Below are 14,165 nucleotides of genomic sequence, written 5' to 3'. Positions count from 1 at the left end.
AAGGGAGAACCGTTTCTTTCGTTCGGAAATAAACTATAGTTTTAATTTTTAATAAATTATCAAATACAAGTAGAAATTTTTGAATATAATACTTTTAAAAAATAAGATAAATATACACAAACGAAATAAAAATTTGATTGATAAAGTTTATTTTAAACTCCATTCATAAAGTTTAATTTTTTTGTAGATTAATATCACAGAATTAATATAATACAATAGCAATATGTGTACAGTCTATTTATTGTAAGGCCGCGTTTCCATCTGCAAGAAAACTTCTGCAAGAAATATCCGACAGTCTGTCCGACAGCAGCTTCCGCGTTTCCACCTGCAAGTAGACTTGCAAGCTATTTATTGTAAGGCCGCGTTTCCATCTGCAAGAAAACTTCCGCAAGAAATGTCCGACAGTCTTTCCGACAGCAGCTACCGCGTTTCCACCTGCAAGTAGACTTGCAAGCTGCTGTCAGACAGACATTTCTTGCGCAAGTTTTCTTGCAGATGGAAAGGCGGCCTTAGGTGACTAGTAGTTGCTTATATAATAATAAATGTACGTTGTGTCTGTACTTGGTCTGTACATATATTATTTAAAATTTCTAGAGATATCATAGATACTGTACTAAAAACTAAAAATATTTGAAGGAATAAATCGTCATTTAATAATAAAATAAATAAGTCATCGTTACATATAGCATTATTTACGCAACTGAGTTAATTATTATATTTAATAAACATATATTTCAAATAAATACTAAATTATGATTTTGAAATAAATATTTCAATTCTACTGGCAATACCGAAATAGACAATTTCTATGGTCCACAAAAGATTTGACAACTGCACAAACTTCAATCTTTTCCGATTGAACTGTGGTGTGATTGAGACGTACGTGTTAATATTAATCGTAAATATTCTTAAGAATCCCTGTTTAAATTTATTGTATTGTCCTCTTTAATTAATGTTCAAAGGCATTTTCAAAGCAGTTAATAATTATTTTACCCGTAACGTTCATAGTTTACTAAATTTGCAGATTTTTACTCCGGCATGTTATTCGGGATGTGTCTCAAATCGCTCTATTTGTGGCCAGACCGATGATGTGACTTCTGATCAATTTTTTATTGATTTTGTTGCTAGGTCTGCCACAGGCTCCCAAGATGGGTGCGTACAGATATATCCAAGAGTTGTATCGCAAAAAGCTGAGCGATGTTATGCGTTTTTTGTTGCGTATAAGAGTATGGCAGTATCGTCAGTTGACTCGTATGCACCGCGCCCCCAGGCCTACACGACCTGACAAAGCCAGGAGGCTAGGATACCGTGCCAAGCAAGGTTAGTATCATTTCTTACACCTACTTCGACTTGGAAGTTCATTCAGTAACTATAGTTAGTAGTTTGTGTCTAATAGTTCACGACCAGCGTTCGTTTAAATTGAGCTACTGTGAATTCACTTGAAATATGAAAGTTTACCGCCATACCCAAAATAATAACACGTGTTGAAGTTCTGTAACATCAATAATTGTAACTAACATTGTTTTGCAGGTTATGTTATCTTCAGAATCCGCGTGCGCCGCGGTGGCCGCAAGCGCCCAGTGCCCAAGGGTGCTACTTACGGTAAACCCAAAAGCCATGGAGTCAACCAACTCAAGCCCACACGCAACCTGCAATCCATTGCCGAGGAGCGTGTCGGTCGCCGTTGCGGTGGTCTCCGTGTGTTGAACTCGTACTGGGTTGCTCAAGACTCTTCATACAAATACTTTGAAGTCATCTTGATTGATCCTTCACACAAGGTAAGATTGCAATAAATCGTTTTTACATTTATAGTTTCAAAGCATTATTGAAATGAAACTTCTTTATGGGTGTTGGACAAAAATTTAGTGTAACATTTTTGCGATACGCCGTACGCGTGACATTTTTGCGTTACGCCATACTCGGGACATTTTTAAGGTCATAAAGAAGTTTCACTTCTTACGTGTGTACTCTAGTACACGCATACATTTTTTTGCTATAAGCGACTAACATATATTTATTTCATGAACAGGCTATCCGCCGCGATCCTAAGATCAACTGGATCGTAAACGCTGTTCACAAGCACCGCGAAATGCGCGGTCTCACGTCAGCTGGCCGCAGCTCCCGTGGGCTCGGCAAGGGCCATCGCTTCTCACAGACCAAGGGTGGCTCCAGACGAGCGGCCTGGATCAGACGCAACACACTTCAACTACGCCGCAAGCGATAAATTTCAATTCATTGACTGTCTATTTGGTTTGCGAAGCGTTATACGATTTTGTATTGGTATTGCAACCCAGATGGTCAGTCCAATAAATACTTTAATTCCACATTTGGTTTTTCTTTTACGAAATTTAATATAGCTATTGTTTGCTGAAAGTAAAAAGTAAGTAAAATTTATTGAAATGATTTCTTGTATTTAAAATTATGAATTACAAAAAGTTTATTGTTTGCAGGTAGGACTGTTGGAGCCAACTTTCATAAAGGTGAGCTATTATTATTTCTTATTGTTTGAACATATTTGTAAGATGCTAAAATGATGAAGTTTATGTCATGCACCAATCTGAAAGGTTTTGCTGAATACTCACCTAGTTTGTTATCTGATTATACTTATACTATTCTTTAAACAATTTGTGTTATTTCTATAGAAAAACTAATGTACCTTTCTTTTATTGCAGGTTAAAAGTGAGCTGAACAATTATTTCATGGATACAACAGCTGTGAATCACATTTTAAGGTTTGTTTCCATTGTTTATATACATTTAATTTTATTAATGAAAATCATAGATATTCTAGCAAAATGTTAAAAAAAAAACAATTTACTTGCATTTTATGTTGACTGAATTTGTCAGTTGAACAACTTGATTTATTGTTTGATGATGATACAATGCTTTATGAATGCGCAAACCATGATTACCACGCATTTTGCTTCCTTGGATGGCTGACCATATTTATTAAAATTATATCTTACATACTGCATGGGACCTTTTTTAAATATAAGTTTTTTATTCCAGATGAACACGGAAGCATCTGGCAATCTTCTGAAATTTGGACAAGAAAATTTAAGGTAATTTTTGTAATTGTAACTAAAAAATCATTTGTAAACCGAAGTATGTCACTATATTATTTTTATTACCACTTAAAACAATCCAAATTCACATGTGTTTTTCATTAATATCTAGTTAATGTAATGAGTGAATTTGGAAATAGCAAATTTCGTCTAGGTGAGGCTATTGTTACTTTAATTTTCAATATCCTCAATCCGGCGAAAAACATTTCACCTCAACTATTCAATTATTATTTATAAGCTTGTGTCACACATACTGATATTTTATACTTATTTTTACAGGTATAAATGATGAAACCCATCCCGCTACAAGCTTACAGTCTACTGCATAAATTATTGTTCTGTAAAAGTCTAATAAATGATAAATTTTTAATAACCTATATTGTTTTATTCCCAATGCCCTAGTTTCACCACTTAAGGAGCAAATCCAAAGAGAAAATTCAACTACTGACTAGTACATATAAATTGTTTAAATTACATAGATTCTATATCAAACAATCTCGGACCTATATACACATTTTCTCGTTTCATAAAATGCAAACTAAAGTTGTCTTTCTCAAGTTATTATGCCGATACCTATCCAATACCTTTCGCTGGCAAGCTAAATCGCTTTTTATTATATATAAAAAAAATATTAAAGAAAATCAAATCAAGATTAAAATGTAGTTACAATCATGGCCATCAATCATATTATCGCTTCATTTAGTTTGAAGCGATACCTACTATTAAAAATGGTAAAGTTATTCATGGTAGTGCTGTTAAAATGCGTATGATTGTCGTGAAATAGCAAATACACGATGGAGTGCTTGCGTCTACTGTGCTTCTTGTCCTATAAAGCCCGGTTTCCGTGTAGGATGTTTCTTTAAAAATTATATAGGTATACGGTCGAATTGAGAACCTCCTCCTTTTTTTGAAGTCTGATAAAAGTATCATAATAATTATAAATAAAAATATTTTAGGCATCATAAGTCATAACCCTATAATTGCATATCATTTATTTTGCATTTTTTGTGTTATTTTATTATTTTTTATGAAACTGGGGTAATGAATATGCCTTCATTGAAAATAAATAAAAAAAAAAAAAATTTTCTATTCAACTTGTTCCAACACTAATCCTGCATACTCGATCAGTTTAAATGGATCGGAAAAAGTGGTTAAAATAAAAAAAACGGGTTTGTGTTCTTAGATTCCTTTATGATCTTATAATTAAATAACAATAATGTGAAAAACTTATTCGAATGATGAAAATAAGATAAAAAATGTTTACCATTAACTAAATAATTTTAAATTGTTTAAGAAAAAAAATACGAAATATTTACATAATTGAGACCAATTCTGAGGGTGCTTCAACAAAAATATTTTTGGACGGTAAACATGGTAACACATATATGACAGGATAATTAATAATTATGTTATAAAAAATACATGTTCAGTGTTTATTGCTCAAGATTCCACAGCGCCAAAAACTTAAGCTACGTTATAATATTATATACAAAATAATATTTACATAAAATTAAACAAAAAGAGAATGAAACACCACGCCACTAAAATATTAGCTAATAATGATACTCTGCGCGAAAAATAATTTAGTGTGTATATTAAATATAAAGACTATATAGACATTGTAGTGCATTAACCCTTTTATAGTTAAAAATATACTAAATTGCGCGCATAAACTTATGTACTGTAAAGAGGATGAAAATTGTTATTCCGTGAATTTAGCGCAAAAACTTAACTAAATATAATTAACGTATAATATAGATTTTTACGAAAGTATATCCAAAATCACAAATCTACCGTTAACTGCAGTTACAATATAAATTATAATATACTCAAAACGTAGGTAATTAATTAATGTAAAAAGTAAAATAATGTGCAAGAAACCGTAAATCGATGCTTATTTAGAAAATTTTCAAACATGGTATTAAAATGAAAAACATAACAACACTTTATATGAATATTTCAAATCTCTCTCTAGAATAGCAACACTGTTTCGAAGGTACAATTAATATCATAGACCGGGAGATACTGACACAAAATTTCGAGTTATTTGTAACAAGGATGGCGGTTCTACAGGGGTCTTAGTACGCAATGACAAAAAGAAAAATGATGGTGTGAACGCTGGTACCGGTGGCTTAGTCGCGTGGGCGTTTGTCGAACTCGTCGGAAAAATAGCGAAAGTCAAACGATTTGTAACACAAAAATTTTAGAATTTACCGATAGCCCATAAAAAAGTAGTAGGCGGTAGTGTCATGCCATACTTTTCCGGTGTGACTTACAGCCCGCCATACCGACGCGAATGTGTTGATTTAAATAAAACAATCATTCAACCATTTGTACCAGGCTAACTTTTGCACAGGTAACTATCGTCGTGCAGCCATTTACGAAAATCGCCATGCCATACTTTTCGGACGATTCCAAATGGTCGCCATACCGCCGAAAATCTGCAAAAAATTTTTATTTCGCCAAACTTTTTGTACCAGTATTGCATTTGGATTTTTGGAGAGTATTTGATAAAATGTGACCATTATTATATTTGCCATACTTCTAGTAGGGGGAAAAAGTGCTGTCATACTTGAAAACTTAATTTATTATTAATTTATATAAGTGAAGATTTCCAACACATAGATCTTTGAAATTTTGTATTTATATTTGTTGATCCTCAAACTTACAGGAAAAATAAGTGCCATACTGTTACAAATCGTTTGACTTTCGCTATTTTCCGACGAGTTCGACTAACGCCCACGCGACTAAGCCGCCGGTACCAGCGTTCACGCCATCGTTTTTCTTTTTGTCATTGCGTACTAAGACCCCTGTAGAACCGCCATCCTGTTACAAATGACTCGAAATTTTGTGTCAGTATCTCCCGGTCTATCACTGTATTTTCATAAATTTGGATTTTCTATGAAAACGACTGTCACTCAAAACTTTCTATTCCGCTAATTCATTGACACTATGGTTGAATATTGGATGATTTTGGTGAATCAGTTGTTGGGTATTTGTTGTGGCGGTCGTCGGTCGAAGTGGAATGTATCGGACAGGTAGAGGCCGAAGATGGCAACACTGTAGAAGACTGTCAGCCCGAACAGAGCTACGCTCGCGCTTGCGGTAAACATGTTTGAATATTCACATCTGTAAAAACAAGAAACTAGTGAACACATGAATTCTTGCAATTGCAATTGTTTAAATATCACTTAGTTTATTTAAAAAACGAAATATTTAAAAGAAAAATATTTCAAAACATTTAATATTATTTTTCACTGGCAACCCTCACTTTACCTACTCAATCAATATAATATACAGGGTTACTTGTAAAACACCAGCAACCTCGCAGGACTAGATAGCTAACATCATAAGTAACAACATTTGTTCTACGACTTTTGGCATAAGGCAATAAATTATTTTTAAATGATTTTTTAAGCTTTTATTGTACTCTCCTTACATTTGTAAGTCTATGTTCTATTCACTATCGAAAGGACGACGCGACGCCCCTTTCCCCCTCTCGTTCGCTTCTTGTTTAGGTATTTTTTGGGATGCGCGTAGAGTTTATAATATTGAAACGGAAAATTAAATGAATATTTATTTTTGTATGAAAATAAAATCTAAGAAATTATCAAAAGTCGTAGAACAAATGTTGTTGCTTATGATGTTAGCTATCTTGTCCTGCGAGGTTGCTGGTGTTTTACAAGTAACCCTGTATATTGCAAACACATAATATTTATTGCCATCCTTCGATAATTTTGAATTGAATAACATAATTTTTTTTCATTAATTTTTTTTATTTACAATTTAGCATATCAAAACAATTAGAATTTGTATTTCTAAAAGTACAATACCTGAAGAACCACACAACGGTGAGGGCAACACTGACGAGCGTCATCAGTATATTCTCCAAGTCCCATGTCCGTTCTGCGGCTGGGGCTTCTGTTATCAGTTCGTGGGTAGCAGCTGCTGGTTCCGCTTGCCGTTGTTGCTGTTAAAATATATATTTGGAAATAAATATCAACAAGAAAAAATTGAACATTCGAACAACCTTTCTTTCACCATTTTTTTGAGATTTTAATTAATATTTAACGATTGCAATGCTTTTCTTAAATTGTTGTTTATTTAGTCGAAAATATATAATTAGCTTGTGACACAGATAGAAAAATAGTTGATTTTGCTATCTATGTTTATACATACTTTATATGGTTTATTGCCACTGGCAAGGGCCTGTCTTTCGATCCAGTGCTTTAAACTGGACTGGATTGAAAAGAATCCAGCACTGGAATCCTGTTTTTTTCGCCTCAATTACGTCAACACGTCACCAATATACATACAGTCGTCAGTCGCCGCCTCGTGATATCCTTCATTCGAACCGCAAAGGACTGCAACGCGCTTGCTGAATCTGTGTTCTCCGACGAGTACAATTTGGGAGTCTTCAAGCTAAGAGTGAACCGGTACCTACTAGGGAAGCGCGGACCATCTCAGACCACATCTTAGCTTTCCATCAGGCGAGATTGTGGTCAAGCGTTTCCCTATCTTTACTAATATTAAGCTGAAGAGTTTGTTTGTTTGAACGCGCTAATCTCAGAAACTACTCGTCCGATTTGAAAAAACATTTCGGAGTTAGATAGTCCATCTATCGAGGAAGGTTATAGGCTATATATCATCACGCTAAGACCAACAGGAGCGGAGCAATGCGGGTGAAACCGCGCGGCACAGCTAGTCTACAATAAAAAAAGACGGGTTCCACTCCGGGAGTGCCGGCAGAAGTGAAAACTTGATTATTAACGTTGAGCATGTTTGATATTTTGGAATGGTATCCGTCTTACGCTTTTTCGATCAGGTCACGTGTCCTGACGCGAGTTTAAGATTTTATACCCATTACAGAAAAAGTGCTCAACGCCGCTAAAGAAGTTTTCACTTCAAGAAAAAAAAAGAAAAAGTAGAGCAGTGTAGTGTGTGCGCTCACCTGCGCGCGCTTGGGGTGCACGAGGCAGTGCACGACGGCGCGGTGGTGCAGCCCGCACGCGCGCAGCGTCGCCGCCTCGTCCACGAGCACGCGCCCGTTGAATATCAGACGCACGCGGCTCTCGGAGGACAGCTCGGCCGCGAAGTGGCGCCTGCGCACAGACACATAGATACTCACAATCCTTACAAAGTTCATTTGCATGTGCAGATTTTTTTTTTATTCTGAAGTATATCAAAATTTAAAAAAAATATGCCATTACGTCAAATCAACTTTACATTCATTGATGAAAATTACAACTTGTTCGAATCCAGTTTGTTTTACGAAACATAACATTTGAGCTATTTTTTTTTTCTTTTTTGGACACTTAGAAGTACGTATATATATACAGGATTAGCCATTACTTAATTCACCCAAAAAATTCTACAGTGCATTGAATTTTTTTTTTATTCATTGGATATATTAAAAAGAAAAATATTAATACAGTTGGTCTTGTCTTTTGTCTTGTTGGTCTGAAAGAGAAAATAAAAAGGAATTAATAACTCACCATTTGAAATCCTTCAAAAGCTCATCAAGACTCCCTTCCACTTCTTTCAAAGTGTCGTTCAGGTATTTTAACTTTATCAAAATCTTGTTTGAATGTTTTGTTTCCGCTGCTTCACTAGTAGAACTACTTGGGCCTTCATTTGTAGTAACTTCAGCTGTGTTTTGTGAACTTTCCTCTTTCTTCATACTACTTGTGGAAGTTTCCGTTGTATTTCTCTCTATATGATATAACTTATTGTTAACTAATATGGAATACTTTATCTAATATTCAAAATATTGTGCTCACTTTCAATGTATCAACAAAATATAATATTGTTTGTTCAGCACTCACTCTGAATGTTCTAATAAAATAATAACTTTATAGAATGCAAGTTCTTACATAGATAAAAGTCACAATCAACATGACCTTAATTAAAAATAGATACAAATATATTAAATATATTATTTAATTGTACAGTCATCAGCAAAACTTCTTTGGAATTTTTTACAATGAAATTTAGCACACATATAGAGGGTAACTTGGATTAACACATAGGATAGGTTTTATCTCGGAAATCCCACGGGAACGGGAACTATGCCGCTTTTTATTTAAAAACGCGGGGGAAGCCGCGGGCGGAAATCTAGTATTCTAATAAACTACAAATCTTGTTAAATATCAATGCTGTAAGTATCTAATCTTTTGATCATATAATATTATGTACACTAATAATTAGTAAAAATTCATAAATGTGTATAATTTTCTCATAACTCCAACGTAATTGATAATAATGCAAAAAACCGCCATTAAAAAGAAAATTATTGACTGACAATATTACCATTGTGAACAGTCATATCAGCTTCCATAGCACTAACGATGCTGTCCATTTCTCTTATCTGAGCCTCACTGGCCGGCTCCATCTCCTCTTGGCTCTCCGTCTCTACTGACGAGGTTTCTGTTGATGTCTGTGAGGTAGTTGGCGCTGCAATGGAGAAAAAAGACGTGTGGCACTCGGGGACTGCTGCGGTAAAGCTATTGCATGCTATGCCTTCAAGCCACACCTCCGCCCCCCTCGGAGTGGGGAGCGTGAGGTTTTTTCGTTACGGAATTTCTGGATTCGGTCCCCGCGCTCAAGGCCCACGATAGAAGCTATACAATAGCTTAAAAAAAATTCTATGACTGATACAATTCTAACTTTACAGAATAAGTACTTAAACAGGGTGTCCCACTATTGGTATACTAAGCGCGAAGGGACTTTTAGTTTTGCATACACTGATTACGTAAAAAATACATAAACAACAAAATTACGTAAAAAAATTTTTGATAATTTTCTCCTGAAAATCCATGTTTTCTTCTCTAGCTTCGCGCAACCGGCACATACCGCTTCTCTAATGTGAGCATTTTGTCTATGAAAACATAATCTTAAACGATAGCTCACGTACTGGTGGCAAAAATGGGCAGGTTGCTTGTTATGGGTGTACACATAGAGTTTTAAGATTTCATCTATTTGAAAAAAAAAATACGTCTGGAATTTTTTAAGTATTTTTTACGTACTCAGCGTATGCAAAACTATAACCTCCTTTGAGCTTAGTATACCAACAGTGGGACACCCTGTATAATGAATAATAAAAACATTTTTTTTATCGCTTAACCCATTGACCACCGTAAGCCCCGATCGGGCCACGACACAATAGATTATCTATTGTGTCTGTGATTCCGAGGACTGATGGATTAAGTCACTTTTGCTGTAAAAAATAATTATATTGTAGTATCTCATATTTACTTCACTTCAACACTTTATAAATATTCCACCAAACCTTTTATTTAGCAAATAGACACGTATACATTTTTTACAATTTGTACATCACAATATTTAAACAAAGTCATACCATCGATCAGTCTATAGAAATGAAGGCGATTATTGTCCAACATGGCCATGTCTGCGTCCACAATGCTGTCCATCTCTTGTATGGGAATCACTCTATTCCCACTACTGTTAGTTGATGTTGAACTGCTTGCTAAAAATACAGAAAACTTGGTCAAATTAATGAAATTATAAATTCCAGTTTTAACCATGGCCATTCCAGTTTTAACTTAAGTCCAATATGCTCAATGTAATGATTTTTAATAATTGATAAAAAAAAATTTTACCTATTGGTTCGGGAGCAGGTGTTGGCGGAGTGTTATTTACTGGTGGACTAGGACTAGGCATAATTGATCCTGAAATGGAAAATATTATTTTGACACTTACTTATTTTTAGCTGATTTATATACAAAAATATACTTATGATAAAGGCTTCTCATTGTTGATTAGCATTAAAAGCAAGATCAGTTAAAAAACTAATAATATATGGGCATTTCTCCGCAACTCCACATCAAGCGCCTATTTTATGTGCAGGGAAAAAGTAAAAAAGAACTTACTTGTTCTTATACTGACTGTTACCGGATGGGTGGGACGAGATCTCATAAGCAAGACTGTTCTATATCTGTCTGGTCTAGAATTAGTCGACCACCAGGCTAATGACGCAATGACTATCACTAACACAGTTATCATAAACTGTATAACCTCATCACCAACACCCTCTATTAAAGTCATTGTGATCTAAAATTAAGAAATTGTTTGTCATATTATTTGGCAAATATACTTAGTTTAAATATACAAACACAATTTTGGGAAATACAATTATTATTGTAACTTGTCAAGGAAGGTCACAATAGAATGCACTTCTTGCATGGAGAAGCATAAATTAGAAAGATTAATGGAAAAAAAACCCAACAGTTATGATGAGTTTATCATTGTAATGTTATATACTAGGTCCCATTGAGTATACATATTATTTAGCCCAAAATAAATGCTTCTTATAATATTTAAGAATCCGTCATATAATTTTTTGTAATTTTTGTATATTAACATGAGTCAAGGTCATGTACAAGGCGACAATCAAATGGATATTTCTTACCTCACTTTTACAGTCTCTGATACTGTTCAATAATAACAAAATCAAATGAGATGCCACATAAAGTAGATAAACATTATGATGCCAGCTGAAAATACGAAATATGTTGATTTCAAACTTCAAAATAAATACCCGAGTGTTTATACTTTACACAACTAGGTACGTCAAAACTCGAAGCTTTCTTTCTGTATCACTTCAAATGCCGTTTTATACATGGTTTTTAAAAAGTATGTATGATGATATCACATCCAAATCTTTTAATCCTATTTAGTGCAAAATCCTATGATATTAGTGTCTTGAAATTTCTCTCTCTAAATAAAATTCGCAGAGAAAATTAATTTTCAGATAAAATGTCAAATACCATCCATCAAATGTCAAAAATGTCAAATGTCAACGTGAAATGTCTGATGCTGTCTACGGTCTGATGCTTGGTCTGATGCAATGTCTGATGGTTCTTTACCATAGAGTACATTGAGTATAATATGCATAGAGTGAGAACCTTAGAGTATATAATATACTATCTATAGAGTGCGAACAACCAAGTGGGAACAGTAGGCACAGGTGGGAACAACACGACGTTCCCGCCGCGAGCGCTCGTAGTCGTGGTTGAGTGCTGACGAAGTGCGTTGCTCTGGAATTTTATTCATATTTACGAATAAACATGCTGAAATGTGCAGTGCTATCTTGCAAAAACGATACTAGAAAAATCACAAAATTGAAATCCAGTATCACATTTCATCGGTAAGTTGATTGTTATAATTATTTTTATGAAAATAAATCTAGCATCGCGGGGGTGAAGGGAAAGTGGGAGGGGACCCGCGCAGGCTCGCTCGCGCAACTCACGTGATCGTAGTGATGTGACTTGACCAACGCTGTACTCGATAGTTTACTAGAAGAACTATATTTTAACTTATTATTTATTTTACTTTAAAATTAAAAATCTTCTAGAAATGTATTATAAATAATTTTGTGGTGTGTTTGGTATGATACAATTTCTAATATTATGAATGCGAATGTATTATAGTGTAAATGAAAAGTATGTAATGTTACGATATATGGACCGCTAAATTGATTTTGAAGATTTTGGTAGGTATAGAATGGATAAAATTAAATAAAAAATTATTAATATTATTTATTAGTTATTTCATTTTAAATTATTAATTATTTCTCATTTTAAAACATTATTATTATTGAAAAAAAAGAACTATACCCGATCTTTTATTTTATTAATTTTAATATTTAAGAAGTGCATACGTTTTTCTGATATTCCAATTAAACATATTTTTTTAAAGTACTAATACTTAATACAAAAAAATATTCAAATGGAATAAACACACTTTATTCACTTGGTAAACAAATTTAAAATAACATATTTATACTTTATTCATACATTTCTCCTTTATTATCATATTGAACATAAAATTTATATAATATGATACATATTTATTTACATAACTTATCGATAGCTCATCACGCAATTGATATCCATATCCATCCCTATTTGTCACACACACATCTATATAGTATCTATAGCTCATCTGCCTACGATGTGCACAAAGCAATTTGTGCAATACACGCGCTCTATACTATATCTATACTCTAGAATGTATTATAGTGTAAATTTTACACTATAATACATTCGCATTCATAATATTAGAAATTGTATCATACCAAACACACCACAAAATTATTTATAATACATTTCTAGAAGAGTTTTAATTTTAAAGTAAAATAAATAATAAGTTAAAATATAGTTTTTCTAGTAAACTATCGAGTACAGCGTTGGTCAAGTCACATCACTACGATCACGTGAGTTGCGCGAGCGAGCCTGCGCGGGTCCCCTCCCACTTTCCCTTCACCCCCGCGATGCTAGATTTATTTTCATAAAAATAATTATAACAATCGACTTACCGATGAAATGTGATACTGGATTTCAATTTTGTGATTTTTTTAGTATCGTTTTTGCAAGATAGCACTGCACATTTCAACATGTTTATTCGTAAATATGAATAAAATTCCAGAGCAACGCACTTCGTCAGCACTCAACCACGACTACGAGCGCGCGCGGCGGGAACGTCGTGTTGTTCCCACCCGTGCCTACTGTTCCCACTTGGTTGTTCGCGCTCTATAGATATCTATACTCTAAGAAAAAAACCAAGAAACTCATCAAATATAATATCCTCGAGTGTGTTGCGTTAATGCACTAATAATTCAAGTAATGCGGCAAAGTGCAAAGAAATAACTTTTCATTGGTAATTAATTAGATAATCATTTTTAAAACTTGGTTCGAGCAAAATGGCGGCAAAAGCAAGTTCGCGGGCGCCATTTTGCGTCATTTTCCATAGATTAAAAATTTAAGAAATCGCATTGGGTATGAAATTTTATCTTGTTTCTAAAGTAAAATTAAATGACGTAAATTTTTATAGCGGAAAATAATAATTTTACACATTTAGGAGAAGATTGTACTTACTGTGGATATATTTAAAAAAAATGTTAAATCATGAAAGATGAAAATAAAATACTTACGTATCCATGGACGTATAAAAAAAGACGGACGCCATATTACGAACAAACAAAGTGAAGCCACCATAGTAAGCTAGCGATCGTGTAAAGACAATAAACACGCACACACTCTCACCATAGTAAGCTAGTCGGCCGCCATTACGTCGTGAA

At 34.1% G+C, this 14,165-nt stretch overlaps 2 protein-coding genes across 3 annotated transcripts; one reads left to right on the top strand and one right to left on the bottom strand.

Moving 5' to 3' along the window:
* The first annotated feature begins 770 nt into the window (after positions 1 to 770).
* On the top strand, positions 771 to 2,324 carry RpL15 (ribosomal protein L15). 2 transcript variants are annotated; one of them, XM_090101832.1, is made up of 4 exons: positions 771 to 879; positions 1,129 to 1,320; positions 1,531 to 1,778; positions 2,030 to 2,324. In XM_090101832.1, the coding sequence occupies exons 2-4, from the start codon at positions 1,149 to 1,151 to the stop codon at positions 2,222 to 2,224; spliced, it is 615 nt and encodes a 204-aa protein (XP_089957958.1). In that variant the 5' UTR covers positions 771 to 879; positions 1,129 to 1,148; the 3' UTR covers positions 2,225 to 2,324. The 2 variants fall into 2 exon arrangements, with proteins under 2 accessions (XP_089957958.1, XP_089957959.1); XM_090101833.1 differs by having other exon boundaries at positions 824 to 879; positions 1,025 to 1,320.
* A 1,910-nt stretch (positions 2,325 to 4,234) lies between these two features.
* On the bottom strand, positions 4,235 to 11,865 carry LOC149908367 (uncharacterized). Its single transcript, XM_090101830.1, has 10 exons — positions 11,496 to 11,865; positions 10,957 to 11,137; positions 10,687 to 10,755; positions 10,425 to 10,553; positions 9,374 to 9,517; positions 8,560 to 8,776; positions 8,016 to 8,166; positions 6,898 to 7,034; positions 5,939 to 6,193; positions 4,235 to 5,075 (listed from the first exon to the last, which is right to left on the bottom strand). Exons 2-9 carry the CDS (start codon positions 11,129 to 11,131, stop codon positions 6,046 to 6,048), a joined length of 1,170 nt encoding a protein of 389 aa, XP_089957956.1. The 5' UTR covers positions 11,132 to 11,137; positions 11,496 to 11,865; the 3' UTR covers positions 4,235 to 5,075; positions 5,939 to 6,045.
* Positions 11,866 to 14,165: the final 2,300 nt, after the last annotated feature.

The sequence above is a fragment of the Colias eurytheme genome, chromosome 5 (genome assembly GCF_061535395.1).
Source record: "Colias eurytheme isolate Ceu_HAF_F1 chromosome 5, ilColEury1 Martin Lab GWU primary, whole genome shotgun sequence".
NCBI classification, from domain to species: Eukaryota; Metazoa; Arthropoda; class Insecta; order Lepidoptera; family Pieridae; genus Colias; species Colias eurytheme.
This window is presented reverse-complemented; position numbering and strand designations above follow the sequence as displayed.